At 38.0% G+C, this 15,220-nt stretch overlaps 5 protein-coding genes across 6 annotated transcripts; 2 read left to right on the top strand and 3 right to left on the bottom strand.

Annotated features, from left to right (window-relative positions):
• The first annotated feature begins 238 nt into the window (after positions 1–238).
• LOC105977618 (uncharacterized) lies at positions 239–2,148 on the top strand. The gene is made up of 2 exons (XM_088819508.1): positions 239–372; positions 495–2,148. Exon 2 carries the CDS (start codon positions 537–539, stop codon positions 2,025–2,027), a length of 1,491 nt encoding a protein of 496 aa, XP_088675634.1. The 5' UTR covers positions 239–372; positions 495–536; the 3' UTR covers positions 2,028–2,148.
• Positions 2,149–2,334: 186 nt separating this feature from the next.
• On the top strand, positions 2,335–2,857 carry LOC105977351 (RING-H2 finger protein ATL3). Its single transcript, XM_088818845.1, has one exon. The coding sequence runs from the start codon at positions 2,354–2,356 to the stop codon at positions 2,855–2,857; it is 504 nt and encodes a 167-aa protein (XP_088674971.1). The 5' UTR covers positions 2,335–2,353.
• A 307-nt stretch (positions 2,858–3,164) lies between these two features.
• Positions 3,165–5,952, bottom strand: LOC105977575 (heat shock cognate 70 kDa protein 2). The gene is made up of 2 exons (XM_013002899.2): positions 5,532–5,952; positions 3,165–5,089 (listed from the first exon to the last, which is right to left on the bottom strand). The coding sequence occupies exons 1-2, from the start codon at positions 5,743–5,745 to the stop codon at positions 3,345–3,347; spliced, it is 1,959 nt and encodes a 652-aa protein (XP_012858353.2). The 5' UTR covers positions 5,746–5,952; the 3' UTR covers positions 3,165–3,344.
• A 1,427-nt stretch (positions 5,953–7,379) lies between these two features.
• Positions 7,380–9,303, bottom strand: LOC105977491 (uncharacterized). Of its 2 annotated transcripts, XM_088819497.1 has the most exons (8): positions 9,106–9,303; positions 8,991–9,039; positions 8,595–8,793; positions 8,377–8,517; positions 8,185–8,265; positions 7,966–8,031; positions 7,829–7,843; positions 7,380–7,641 (listed from the first exon to the last, which is right to left on the bottom strand). In XM_088819497.1, exons 1-8 carry the CDS (start codon positions 9,152–9,154, stop codon positions 7,564–7,566), a joined length of 678 nt encoding a protein of 225 aa, XP_088675623.1. In that variant the 5' UTR covers positions 9,155–9,303; the 3' UTR covers positions 7,380–7,563. The 2 variants fall into 2 exon arrangements, with proteins under 2 accessions (XP_088675623.1, XP_088675624.1); XM_088819498.1 differs by lacking the exon at positions 7,829–7,843.
• Positions 9,304–9,586: 283 nt separating this feature from the next.
• On the bottom strand, positions 9,587–15,202 carry HEXO1 (beta-hexosaminidase 1). Its single transcript, XM_013003142.2, has 15 exons — positions 14,662–15,202; positions 14,493–14,576; positions 13,702–13,737; positions 13,423–13,534; positions 13,250–13,320; positions 13,039–13,169; positions 12,607–12,623; positions 12,208–12,256; positions 11,271–11,371; positions 11,107–11,166; positions 10,916–10,949; positions 10,690–10,788; positions 10,431–10,490; positions 10,085–10,335; positions 9,587–9,905 (listed from the first exon to the last, which is right to left on the bottom strand). Exons 1-15 carry the CDS (start codon positions 15,091–15,093, stop codon positions 9,736–9,738), a joined length of 1,707 nt encoding a protein of 568 aa, XP_012858596.2. The 5' UTR covers positions 15,094–15,202; the 3' UTR covers positions 9,587–9,735.
• Between the last annotated feature and the right edge of the window lie 18 nt (positions 15,203–15,220).

Here is a 15,220-nt window from a genome sequence, read left to right as displayed (position 1 = left end):
TCTAAAATAACAAAGCAACAAAAGAAAACGTGTTTACTCATCTACATCAATTTTGTGAATAAAAAAAAAAGGGAGGGTTAGTATGGTCATTTTGAATGCCAGGGTGTAAAAAGCGTAAACGTCTAGGTGTGAACAATAAACGGCTTATTTGACCCGTCTCCCTTGATCATAATCGCCGTCAACTAACGGCAGCTCTAACTGGTGCAGGTCTCACTCCCCACCGTCTTCCCCTTCCCCCAATCATATGCTTTACCTCTCTCTGCCCTGGATTCCAACTCTTTACTTTTTCATCTTCGTTCGATTCATTCGCGCGTTTATCGAGAAACCAATCGCGTGGGCTCAATCGCTCCTCCTTCATCGTTCGCTGAATCGGTAATTTGTGATTTTTTTTTTTTTTTGTGATGATTTCATCTCGAATTTGTTGGAAATTGGGTTGAATTAGAGGCTGTAGATAGAATATTCTTCTGTGGGATGGATTTGAATCTGTCGCGAAGATGTTTCTGAGCTGTTGAAGAGGAGAAACAGTAGCCAGAAGAATGCCGATGAAAGAACAAATGGGGGAAAATCTGCTGACTGCTTTATCCATGGAAAGCAGCCACTTTTCCACCATATTATCCATGGATTCCGGCTCCGAGAGAGTCCGATCGGAATTCAATCGGTGCGTCAACATTCTACAGCTCCCACCGGATATAAACCTCCCTCTCTCCGCCGAACCCAGCCCCCCGCCGCCACCTCACCACTCCTGGACTGACGCCTGTGAAATCCTGGACGCCACCCACCACTACGACATCGTAGAGGCAACTCCGGCCACTACCACGGCCGCCGCCGCCAACTGCCCCACGAAGACGGGGAAAAAGTGCGCCAACGCAAAGCGTTTGGACAGCATTTGGGGCGCCTGGTTCTTCTTCACCTTCTACTTCAAGCCCGCCCTAACCGAGAAGTTCAAAGGAAAAATCGCGCGCAACAACGGCTACGATAAGTCGGATTTGAAGCTCGAGGTTTTCCTCGTGCAGCATGACATGGAGAACATGTACATGTGGGTTTTCAAGGAGAGGCCCGAAAATGCGTTGGGCAAGATGCAGTTGAGAAGCTACATGAACGGCCACTCCCGCCAAGGCGACCGCCCCTTCCCGTTCAGCGTTGACAAAGGCTTCGTCAGATCTCACAGGATGCAGAGGAAGCACTACAGAGGCCTTTCCAACCCTCAATGTGTCCACGGCATAGAGATCGTTCAATCTCCAAATTTCACGGGAATCAACGAGGAAGATCGGAAGAGGTGGAAGGATTTGACGGGGCGTGATTTCGACTTCTCCGTACCGTTCGAGGCTTCCGATTTCGGGTCGTGGAGGAATCTTTCCACGGTGGATTACGAGCTCGAGAGGCCGTTGCAGTTGATGAAAACTACTACTACTACTTCTACCAATCTAAATTCTCATATCAAGAATTTGCTCAGTGGAACGGACATTGTCAAAGGTTGTAATAAACGTAAGAATCTCTTTCCACAAGGTAGTGATGACGATTGTGAGTTTGAAATCCATGCAAATGAGCCACCTTGGTTAAACGATTTCGGTGGAGTTATGAGGGGTGCGTATGGTCCGGTGACAGCTGCGAAAACTATATACGAGGACGAAAAAGGGTTCTTGATTCTTGTCAGTTTGCCGTTTGTGGATTTGCAGAAGGTGAAGGTGACTTGGAGGAACAATCTCTCTCACGGGATTGTGAAGATATCGTGTGTGAGCGGTGGCTGTGTGCCGGTTATTAAGAGACAAGAGAGGACATTTAGGTTGGCTGATGTGGCGCCCGAGCAGTGCCCCAAGGGGGAGTTTGTTAGGGAGATTTGTCTCCCGACTCGTATTCCTGAAGATGCTAAATTGGAGGCGTATGGGGATCCAACCGGTACTATGCTCGAGATTCTTGTGCCTAAACACGGGTTGGGGCCGGAAGAACACGAAGTGCGTGTTTCGCTCAGGCCTTCTTCGCTGTGTACTGATCGAGCGTACGTCGATTTGATGGAAGCGTTGGTGTGAGGAAATTTGTGGGGGGTTAATATAGTTCTAGATTCTTTTTGATTGTGTTGGTGATGTATTCATTTTTAATTTATGTTCTCTTGGAGATCCATTGATATCAATAAATTTTATTTTTTTTCCATCTCTTTGTTTTTGTTTATGTTGCATCTCTCTCTCTCTCTCTAAAAATCAACGAAGAAATACCAAAAATGGCCGCCCGAAGAAAATGACATTCCCATAAAAGACAATAACGTGTGATCTTGATATATCCGTCAATTCATTCCAAATTGCAATTGAATTCATAATGAATGTATGCCTAATATATTTTCTTCCAATCCAACTAACTAATGGCGGCAGAAGATGAAGGTACGGGGCTAGTACTCAAACTGATAATCTGTCTAATCGCAGCCGCATCGGCCGCCGTCGTAGTCACCATCTACCACTGCATCACCGCCAAACAGCACACCCACAACCGCCGCCGGGACCCGCCAGTGCCGCCGGAGACGACGACGGCCTACGACCTGGAGGCGATGAGTATGGAGAACTCTGTGGCGGAGCTCCTCCCCGCGCGTAAATTCAAGAAGGGGGTGGTGGAGGACGGTGCGTCGTGCGCCATTTGCCTGTGCGAGTTTGAAGACGGCGAGGAGGTGCGGACCCTACCGGAGTGTGCGCACTCGTTCCACGCACCGTGTATTGATATGTGGCTGTACTCGCATTCCAACTGCCCCGTGTGCCGACACGCCCTCGTCGGATTGGAGTACTACTCTTCTCCGCCGCTGATGCACTTGCTGCATACAAGTAATTTACGTGGCTCGTCTAATTTCAATCACGTTGTTAATATTGCGAATTAAATTTTGTGTTTAGTGGTTCTGCAGTTGTATTCATTATATGTAGTATTAATTAAATTAATACCAACTTTACCCCTCTGCCGACTTCCATAACTTTTTTTTCTAAACAATTTATGTATAGGATTTTTTTTGGAACGAATGCTTATTCTATTTTATTAATTTTTTACCAAAAATATATCAAATTATAAATATTTTATATTTTAATTATTTTTAAAGAATAATTCATTTTCACCAAAAAAGTTACTAATCTTAACTTTTGAGTGTTATAGTCGAACAAGTGCTAAATCGAAGTAACTACTCACCACAAATATTACTAAATGCTCGTTAAAAATTCATTCAAGTTCAAAAAAACCAACAGATAGATCAACTAATTAAAACTAAGATTGAAGTTCAAAAAATAAAAACAGCAGTACTTAAAAAAAGAAATGCAAAAAACAGTAATGGAACCGAATTACTCGATGCCTAATAACCAACCAAAAAGACTAAATTCTTAGTCGACTTCCTCAATCTTAGGGCCAGGGCCGCTGCTGCCACCGGCAGCAGATGGGGGGCCATCTTCATCCATGCCACCAGCCATGTCAGGACCACCAGCACCCTGGTACATCTTTGCAATAATGGGGTTGCAAATGCCCTCGAGCTCCTTCATCTTGTCCTCGAATTCGTCGGCCTCACCAAGCTGATTGGCATCCAACCACTGGATGGCTCCCTCAATAGCATCCTCCACCTTCTTCTTGTCATCCGCACCAAGCTTGGACGCAATCTTCTCGTCCTTAATGGTGTTCCTCATGTTGTAAGCGTAGTTCTCAAGTGCATTCTTAGACTCGACCTTCTTCTTATGCTCCTCATCCTCAGACTTGTATTTCTCCGCTTCTTGAACCATCTTCTCGATTTCGTCCTTCGAGAGTCTGCCCTTGTCATTGGTGATTGTGATTTTATTCTTCTGGCCAGTGGTCTTGTCCTCGGCCGACACATTGAGGATACCGTTGGCATCGAGGTCAAAGCAGACCGTGATTTGTGGGACACCCCTCGGAGCCGGTGGGATTCCTGAAAGCTCGAATTTCCCCAACAGATTGTTGTCCTTAGTCCTTGCTCTTTCACCTTCGTACACTTGGATCAAAACTCCAGGCTGATTGTCAGAATAAGTGGAGAACACCTGCTCCTTCTTTGTCGGGATTGTTGTGTTCCTCGGAATCAACACAGTCATCACACCTCCAGCTGTCTCGAGACCGAGAGACAAGGGAGTGACATCCAAAAGAAGAAGGTCCTGCACCTTCTCATTGCCTTCACCACTCAAAATTGCAGCCTGCACAGCAGCACCGTAAGCAACGGCTTCATCAGGGTTGATGCTCTTGCAGAGCTCTTTCCCGTTGAAGAAGTCTTGCAACAGCTGCTGCACCTTCGGAATCCTAGTCGATCCACCGACAAGGACAACGTCATCAATGCTGCTCTTGTCCATCTTCGAATCCCTCAAACACTTCTCAACAGGCTCCATGCACTTCCTGAACAAATCCATGTTCAGCTCCTCAAACCTAGCACGAGTAATGGTGGTATAGAAATCAATACCCTCAAACAAAGAATCAATCTCGATTGTTGTCTGGGCTGTCGAAGAGAGGGTCCTCTTCGCCCTCTCGCAAGCAGTTCTCAACCTCCTAAGAGCTCGTGGATTCCCACTGATATCCTTTTTGTTCTTCCTCTTAAACTCCTGAACGAAATGGTTCACCATTCTGTTATCAAAGTCCTCCCCTCCAAGATGAGTGTCACCAGCAGTGGCCTTCACCTCAAAGATACCCTCTTCGATTGTCAAAAGAGACACATCGAACGTACCACCACCGAGATCGAAGATCAGCACGTTCTTCTCTCCAACGCTGGTGGCTTTCTTGTCCAGGCCGTACGCAATGGCGGCAGCAGTTGGCTCGTTGATGATCCTCAACACATTAAGCCCAGCAATCACTCCAGCATCCTTTGTCGCCTGTCTTTGCGAGTCATTGAAGTAGGCAGGTACTGTGACGACGGCATTCTTAATCGTTTTTCCAAGATATGCCTCGGCTATCTCCCTCATCTTAATCAGCACCATGGAGGAAATTTCTTCAGCTGCAAACTGTTTCTGCTCGCCCTTGTAGGCAACTTCAATCATCGGCTTCTCAGCTGGCCCGGGAATAACCTTGAACGGCCAATGTTTCATGTCGGCCTGGACCGATGGGTCACTGAACCTACGACCAATCAACCGCTTCGCATCTGCATCAATTAATCGAACATAGTAAGCAAAATCATACTTGTGACAAGCAAGTTTCTCAAAGTGGAATCAAAATAAACTATCGAGTATACCATACATCTTTCAAATCAGAATCCCGTTCAATAAAACTATGCCACAACTTGTAACTAACAACAATCAGATCTGAAAATCACTTATGTTACATACTATCATCATCAGCCATTATTCAATTATAGATCTAAAATTCAATTTCAGATCTAAAATTCAGTTTCAGATCTAAAATTCAGTTTCAGATCTAACCACGTTATTTTTTCTAAATCCAATTTAAAATACAAGTTCATGAGAAAATCGAGCTTAATGTTGATCCGCATAACATCCAATATAAACAGCACAATACACAACAACAAAAGAGGTATATTTACTCATAAACAAAACGAGAAGAAATTAAATAAAATCAAAACTTACCGAAGACGGTGTTGATTGGGTTCATGGCGACCTGGTTCTTGGCGGCATCTCCGATGAGCCGCTCGCTGTCGGTGAACGCCACATACGACGGCGTGGTTCGGTTTCCTTGGTCGTTAGCTATAATCTCGACACGGTCGTGCTGCCAAACTCCGACACACGAGTAGGTCGTACCCAGATCGATACCGATAGCAGGACCTTCGCCTTTACCCGCCATTGATACAAAAAATTCGGCAGAAATTTAGAGAGAGAAAGACAGAAAAAAATCTAAAGTATTAAAGAGTTTATAAAAGCGGCTGTGTGTTTTGCAGTGTGTTATTGGAGAACTAGGGCACGGAGGAGGAGATTATATAGTACTTCGCAGAAGAGGCGGTCTAGGTTAAACTTGTATCCAGATTCTAGTTGGTTCTAGAGTATTCTTTTCTTCAAAAGTAATTTTCTTTTTCTTTTTATTATTTACAATATATTTATTATATATTGGTCCTCCACGTATTAGATTATTTCAATTGGGTCCAGTTGTTTTCCTTTTCGAATTAAGACAATTGCTAATTAGGGCTAACCTCCTTCTTTTTATTTATTTTTTTTAAAATAAATCTAGTTTGTTAACATATTCATTTGACGAAAATCGAAAAAGGAATAGTCGATTAACAAAAAAACTTAGTCGACTAACTAAAAAATTCAGTAAACTAATTAAATTAATTCGGTGGACTAATTTAGTTGAGTTGATTTAGTGGGTGTTTGGCTAAGCTTATTTTAAACAGCTAATAAGATCTTACGTCTGATAAGATGTTTTAAGAGCTGATAAGCTGTTACATCTTATTTTTAGGATTAATATCTAGAGTGTTTGGATAATGAGCTTATATTCTATTTTTACTCATTATAAGATCTTAAATAAAAATGTGGGGTAGAAATACTTATTTAAAAAGATTTTATTTGCTCTCCAACAGCTTATTTTAAAAAAATAAGATATTTTTTCTAAAATTTACCAAACAGTTTGGAAGAGCTTATAAGCTCTAAAACATCTTATAAGCTCCTTTTAGCATCTTATAAGCTTAACCAAACAACTTCTTAGAGTGTGTTTGGCTAATCTTATTTTAAACAGCTGATAAGCTCTAACGTCTGATAAGATGTTTTAAGAGCTGATAAGATGTTACATGTTATTTTTAGGATTAATTTTTAGAATGTTTGGATAATGAGTTTATTTCTTATTTTTACTCATTATAAGATCTTAAATAAAAAGGTGGGGTAGATGTACTTATTTAAAAAGATCTTATTTGCTCTCCAACAGCCTATTTTAAAAAAAATTAAGATTTTTTTCTTAAAAATTACCAAACACTTTGAAAGATAAGCTCTAAACCATCTTATAAACTCATTTTAACATCTTATAAGCTTAGCCAAACACCTTCTTAGAGGGTGTTTGGTTAAGCTTATTTTAAACAGTTGATAAGCTCTTACGTCTTATAAGATGTTTTAAGAGCTGATAAGCTGTTACATCTTATTTTTAGGATTAATTTTTAAAGTGTTTGGATAATGAGCTTATTTCCTATTTTTACTCATTAAAAGATCTTAAATAAAAAGGTGGGGTAGAGGTACTTATTTAAAAAGATCTTATTTGCTCTCCAACAGCTTATTTTAAAAAAAATTAAGATCTTTTTCTAAAAAATTACCAAACACTTTGGAAGAGCTTATAAGCTCTAAAACATCTTATAAGCTCCTTTTAACATTTTATAAGCTTAGCCAAACACCCTCTTAATCGACTATGATTAGTCGTCTACGTAGGTAAATAAATAAAATGATTCATTGTGTTAAAATAGTTATTGTTGTGTTCTAATTCATTATTTTAGAATAACATTTTCTTTTGAAATAGTACCTAACAACATGCACCAATCATGCAACATTATGAAGTGAGACAATTTATGATCTCACATACAAGGTTTTAATACCAACAACAAAAACTAATTAAAATATAGATTTAAATTATTAAATTAGAGCTAATTAAACTATTTATAATAAATGTTGAGTAGGCTAATTAAGGTTATTCAAATTGTTTAAGAATGACAGCTGGCACCAAGCAAAGCCCCTTGCTTTGAAGGTTTGATCTTTTTTCTCCTCTCTGCCATGAAAATAAAAAAAAAGTATAATTGTCAAATTAAGGACATGAATTTTTGTACTTGTGAAACTAAGACAAACTTAATTAAACATGTATTTAATTTGCAATAAAATTATATGAATATTTTCTTTTGATTAATTATGAAACCAAATTATAAGTGTCGGTGGATATAAAGTAGCAAAATGTTTACCATGTCAAAAAATTCCTGCAAAAAAAAAATTAAAATTAAATTAAAAAATTCAATAAATGAAAAATGGAACATTTGATTTGATTTGTAAAGGTTCAAATTAAAATTTAAGGTGGAGAAAAGTCCTGGAATATTTAAACCTGAATCTGATGTTGAAGTGCCTTGATTGAAATGGAAGCTTCTAGAAGCACTGAAGCTGTATCTGTCTGCAAATTGATTACATTTAATTAAATTAAACTCACTTGAAATTACATTCAAATGTTCAAAGTGAATTTGCAGCAATTTGGGTCAATGATTAATTAATGTTGTTCTAAAATAATTAAGCTGCAATTATCTTTCCTGTTTGTTTTTCTTTTTACCTTGCCATATGGAGAAACTAGCTTTTGAAGAGCAGTAATTTTGTGTGTTAACTTTTGGCTTGATCTCCTCACCGGTGCCGCCTGCATGCATCCGCTCCCGTTTCATAATTAGATACTCGATCGATTACAATTTCTAATATACGGTAATTAACTACGTTATTTATATATGACGCATGCATTAACTATATATACCTTTTGTGTTTGTATATTTGGCAAGTGTTCTTGAAAAGGTAGCATTGGTCTTTTCTTAGATACAGAAGCACTAGAAGAATTTCGATCGGTTGTCTCGAACGAACGCTTTCTTGAATTTCCAACGAGGTGAAGCTCCTCCTCCTAAAATTTAAAATTGCATTAATTAAAGGAAATTAATAATTATGATAATTACTAATAATACTAATCAAGTTTCATACATTATTAGTTTGTTGCACCCAATTATTGTCCCGTGATAATGTGCCAAAGATGTTGTGGTCTTGTAGGGAAAAATCCAGGAGAGTAGTTTCACCTTCACAAGGGGGGGCTAATTTCATATTTTCACTTACACCAAACTCGTGATTAAGAAAGCGATCTCCTCCATACGTGCACAAACTATTATCATGGCCGATACCAATCCTGTTTGAAATAAATATATTTCAAATTCTAACTTACGCCAAAAAAAAAAAAAAAAAATTGATTAAAATTTTTTGATTATTCTAACGAAAAAATATTTAATTTTATGTTTTCATCGTCAATCTGAACAACTTTCTGGTTCCGGCTCTGCATACAGAACCGTCAAAATTTTGAGGATTAGTAATAACATTTGTACTTACAAGTTGCTGCTTATTGGAAAAAGAATGTCAGCCACCACTTCGTTGCAGTCTGAAACAGAAAATTCAATAAACGGGCAAGATATATTTCAATGAGAAAAATATAATTTATCGTTACCGTTGTCGTAGGGATACGAAGATAGCCGCGACAGAATGGTGTTCTTCATTCTCGATCGATGATGATTATACAATCAATCACCTCTACTAACTTGCTTCGATGAAGGATATACATATATATACTAGTATTTGTACGTATAGGCTTCTAATTTATCAACCCTGGTTTTATAAAATGATAATAATAATAATAATAATTTGACAGTTTGTCCTCAATTGTATGGATGGCATCAACGACTTCTGAATAAATACTTAAAAGGGTTTGACCAAGTTTGGATTTCTGATGATTAATTATCCTGAGTTGTCTTTCTCACCTGTCGAGGTATCTTGCATGTTGACCCCTATTCGCCTGCCCGTTGACTAATTTATAAACCAAAGTCTGATGGGACATTTTATATTTGACTATACATTTTCTATCTGTCTGGATTTCGTTGTATCTTGTAACTTCAAGAAGAAAACATGCAATAGATTAAGATACATGACTCTTACCAACCGTCACTAGAAAAATCGATATTACTTCGAGGCAGTCGTGATTGACGATACAATAACACGTAACAGAAATGGAAATAAATCAATTACTTACAGAAATTATATATGTTCGAATCCAACACAAATATAATGAGCTTGCTTTATTTCACTGGGAGTAGCATGATCCTGTGCCGGTTGGTGGAGATCGAGCATAGAAATTTTGAACTGGGGCAGCTTGAACTCCACGCCTCGTCAAAAGACAACGGAAATACTCCAATCTTGGCAGAACACTTGTGTTTCTTGACGATGCAGTATCCGCCTCGCTCCATAAGCGCTCTACACGAACAAGCAGCAAAACTAAGATTTAAAATTTGTTTTACGCTATTAATTAATAGTGGCTAGCTTTAATATGAGATATATACTTTTCAATTGTTTTTCTCACGATAGCGTAAAACAAGTTCGAACGATATATGCTAATATTTATCATATTTCATTATCAATAAACTAACAAATACCTGCAGCGGCTGCTGCTCGAGGCCATATTGTTTGCTGAACATTCGAGGCATCGGCTGTTTCACCCCACATGCAAACTTCTCCACCAAGCACGAGTTTTTGTTCCGAAGAATCTATTATATCTTCCAATGGATCGGCATAGTAGACTGAATCCCAAGGCACATCCAAGTGGTCAAGATACCATACACCTTGGTTGCTAAATATGCATCTAAAACCTTTTGCAACTGCCTTTGGGCAAACACCAGATCCCAACCTGTATATTTACCATGAAAGGGTCTTTATGCCTCGGAAGTTACTATTATTTCAGACACAGTTCAATATGTCCTTGTTTTAACTAGACAAACTCACCAGTTATGCACCACAGTCTCGTTGTTCAGACTTTCTGGGAAGCTGTTGAAGGTTTCTTCCCTGGCAAAACAATGAAATTATCATAACCTTGCATTTATCCTATTTGCACTATTTAGGCTCTACATTAGCTTGATTTTAAAATTTTAAAACTATTAGTTTCAGCTTTCGAATGAAAAATGTCAGGGAGAGAGGAAGTTGACGAAGAATCATCTCCAGTTAACTAAAATTTCTATAGGAAAACTATAAATCGAACACTTACCAGTTAACAGGAGTCCAATTTAATGCTACTGCTATTTCCTGAGCTCTGAGTACGAAATATTTGTATGCATCTTTACCCGTCATATTTTGATCTTGAAGCCTACATATTGAATTTGTAACCATAAGGTATATCTTAGAGTGTAGAGATTGTGGTACAAATTTCTGGTCCTGAGAACATAAGAAAACAGTACGCTACTAAAACGCCAATGAAGGTGGTGGGAATTTACCATTGGTTCACATGTGGAGTTGACGTCCAACAATCTGCATGAATCTTAAATAAGTAGAGTGAGAAGGATATCACAGGATAGAGGCAGCAAATAGAGAAGATATACGTTTTATCTTTTCCTCTCGTAAAGTTTGAAGTTAGAGATACTTTGGATAAAAGATAAAAGATAAGAAAGGAAAAGAATGGCTTGACCTGTATGAACCTCATCACCACCTAAATGGAAAAGTTCAAACGGAAAAATCTTCCTCATATCTGCAAATGGAAATTACTCCATGATCACAGAGAGTATGCACAGGGACGTTTACGTCTCATAATTTAGACTTATTAATGCAAGTATATCATAAACGTATCTTGACCTGACAGTATGCCAGAGATCAAATCAAATGTAAAGTTTTTAGACACGTCCAGAGGCTCTTTGCAGGAAGCAGATGGCCATAGATCAGGATATCCTGTTCCCCTGCAAACAAACAAGCCTCTTTTGAAAATGTATACGTTGAAGGTCTTCATGAATTCCAAATACACACATACACACATATAAGTTAAATTGATTTCTGAATAAACGTAGGCATTGTATGGAACCTATTAGCCCATGTTCCCCAAGTTTAATTAATCAGAGAGTAAAGATACCCAGAACATCCTCGAATTAATATGGTCAATGCCTATCTACAGTATATTAACAATAAAAAGACCATTGAGCAATGTGAAGCTTTCGAAGTTTATAATTATTCTATCATCAAAACATGGTCGAGTTTATGAGTCTCCTGAAGAAAAAACACGGGATTTTGACACACGAGAACTCCAAAAATGAACAAGCAAAACATCTCACGTAGATAATTTGGAAAATCAAAAAGCTAACAGAAGCAGGATTCTAAAAGCTCTAATTCCTCGTCAAAACGCTCATCCAGGAATTGTGGGAGTGGGCATAAGTTCCAGCAATGTATTCATAACTTATGAATCACTATTTACATACATAAACATGACCTGATGGGCTCGCTCTGGGAATCATTCATAAACATAGAGAATAGATGCAGGTTATAATCGTGAGATTAGACTCACTTTTATAACAATACCAGCCATCCAACTATCAATTGAAACTTACCCTCAAGAGGTAAACAGGACAGCAGGATTTATGAACATAAGAACCATTTGTCAGAAACAAAGCGCAGTAAGAACTAAAGGCACTACAATATGAAACTTGATAAGAATATACTAAGCAAAAAGGCAATTTTCAGTTTCAGATGAAGGTCAAAACTTGAATAGGTTATAGATTTATCTTTATCTCTTAAGCTTTACCATGACTCTGCATGCCCAGGAACGTCAACTTCTGCCATAACATTAATACCTGCAATAGAACAGATTGAATTACCTTACGGCTAAAACTTGCACCAGAAAAACTCAAGCATGTAAGTTGACCAATGATCTCGTTAATAAGAGGATAGGGTATCAGTGTCTTGAAACAAAATAAATTCTTGCAGTAATGGAGAGGATTAAAGTGGCTCCAAATTTTGGATGATTTCGTATCCACTTAATGGTTAAGAAATAGCTCTAATATTTGAGTAATGAATTTGATATTCGTAGTATATGAAATTATTTAAGAATCAACCAACTGGAACTGAATGAAATATTATCCAACTGAAACTGAATAAAATACTAGAGAAAATTATATTTCTTTTCTCGATCCTGAGAACATACCTCTCATTTTTGCGAAACTTCAATGTAGGCCAGCCCACATGGAGAATACAAAGAGTAATAACAAAATCATTAGTTTTTGTAATGGGAAAAAAATATTGAAAAGAACAAGAGAATATGGGTTAATCCTGTCGGACGGAAAATTAAAATCACAATTTGTAGAGTCGGGTGAAGACAAAAGAACCATCACATCGACGACGTTATGATTCCTGCATTAGCTATTTTAAACAGCTGGAAAGTCCATCAGGACTTGCAACAGAAAATATTATGACCCAAAACCCATAGCAACTTAGTATCTTGAATATTATCAACACTAATGCTAAAAAGTCAGGATCAATGCAAACTCTAACAAGGAACTTACTTTCATCCTAGACATTAGTCATTCTCAGAAGAATTTAAGGTCTATGAAGTAACAAAATTATAAGAGAAACTTACTTAACAATTTCAGAAGCATCATCTACGGTATATCTCTCCCATTTCGTGTATGCGCCTTTCCACAAATTTGGATATGTTGGCACTTCAAGTGGAAATGATTCTTCATCTATGATGTGCCAGTGGAGGACATTCTACTGAATGCAATCAACAAAATACTTTAAATCTGGAACTTTGTATAAAGAGCATTGACGTAATAATTAACATATCTTACAAGTTTAGCATATGACATAGATTCTATAACTTGCTTGATTATTTCCATTGGTAAATAGTGCCTCGAAGTATCTGCAAAAACATGCAAAAATGAAATTCATTTCCAAGAAACCCTGTATAGGACGATAACAATTGAAAGAAATAGAATGTCAGACACGAAATTATTCTACTTACCAAGCATAAGCCCCCGATATTTGAATCTCGGCTTATCCTGGATGTACCATGGAGCATTGTATATTTTTACTGATTTGGTTCCATAATCAAAAGCACATAGCTGGCTTAGAGTCTGAACAAAAAGCACAATAAAGAAAAATATTAGAGGACACTGATTGCATTCCTCATTTTTAACTGAAAACCAAGCACACATTTCAACCCGAAACCCAAGAACACATTTATTGCACATATTTTTGGCTGTATATTATAAAATCATTTATCTACAATAATCTAAGGTACCTCTAGACCACGCAAAGCGCCGTAGACGGAATCTGCCTGCAGCATATGACATAATAACAAATATTAGCAAAAACTGATATTGGGAAAAGGAAAAATAATACGAATATGAAACTTAAACCATGAAAAATCAGTCAGTTTCATCGAAGTCAACAAGAAGTTGATGTCATATTCCAAGTTTCCAACTATATTAGTGGTTGGTTGAAATGAAAAAATGCAGACGTGAAATTTATATAAGATGGAAATTTAAAAACATGAACATAAGCTAGTTAACAAGAAGACTACAAGGTCCGACCAACTTCCTCATGAACTCCCAAGATCAACCACAAGAAAATATTTGTAAGGATAATTCTATATATATATCTCATTAACAATATGATCAAATAGACATCATGAAACTACATAGTCTCGTCCCGAAAGAAAAAAACACGAGGAAGGATCTGTATTCTGTCATTCAAAAGTTATCTCAACCCCCAAAGAACATTTTCATCTATATGTATATCTTTAAACAATATGGCGAGTGTAATGTTGGAAAATCACATCTAACATTTGCCTGTAAATCCTTACAATGCTTACAACCTATAGAACTGAGCCGATACTGTATGGCATCGGGTGCTCGATTTTTCCATGATAGGCATCTACCCAAATTAATTGCATCGAAGATTAACTAGTGCAAAAAATAACCCATCCATCCATCCATCCATCCATCCATCCAATAAGACAGTAAAACACATTCAATAAAGCCAATCTTAAAATAGATATACATGTACATATACTGATATACATATATGCACCTCAATTGTGATTTCCCCAATTATCGAAAGCTTATCGGTCGCAGCCACCATCAAAGTGTAGCTCTCGTCAACTCCAAGTTGGAGCTACAAAATCCAAACAAAAAATAAGGAAAAAAAATTAAAAAAAAAAAAACGAAACACGACGGTTAACAAACTCCGAAAATTATACATCTTCGTTGTCCGAGTGAACAACGACACTGAGCTTGTTAAGATCGTAGTCAATTCCGGTGCCGGACAGCTTCGAGCTGGTGTGTTTGAATATGATTTTTTTGTATCTGTCAAATGCTTCGGAAACGATAAGAGAATTGCTGCCATTTCCGCTTGTGACGAGCGAGAGATTGGGGTTAACGGTGAGGGTTTGGTTGCCGGAAGTGTGCTGCCAAGGCAACGGCCAAATGTATGTGAGAGAATCATCGCCGTCGCCGGCGCCGTTATTAAATTGTTGTTGTTGTTGATTAAGGACCAGATTCCGGCAGCGGATTATCGGTGATTGCGAGAAAATAAGCAAAACGAGTAGGAGATAGGATTGAGGGTTTGACATAAAGGGAATATTCATTTTTTTACAGAGATTTGAGAGAGAATTGGTAATGGCGGAATTCATATACAGCTAAGCTCAGTTTACTATACTGAGTCACAATTGTTTGTACTGTTGAAACTCAGTTTTCAATGGGGACCACCCAAACCACGTTCTGTCTTATCATTTATGACATAGAATTTTCAATTTTGAT

The sequence above is a fragment of the Erythranthe guttata genome, chromosome 6 (assembly GCF_056151865.1).
Source record: "Erythranthe guttata isolate IM_541 chromosome 6, IM_541, whole genome shotgun sequence".
In the NCBI taxonomy this organism is placed as follows: Eukaryota; Viridiplantae; Streptophyta; class Magnoliopsida; order Lamiales; family Phrymaceae; genus Erythranthe; species Erythranthe guttata.
The sequence above is the reverse complement of the archived record's forward strand: the minus strand, read 5'-3'. Positions and strand labels throughout refer to the sequence as shown.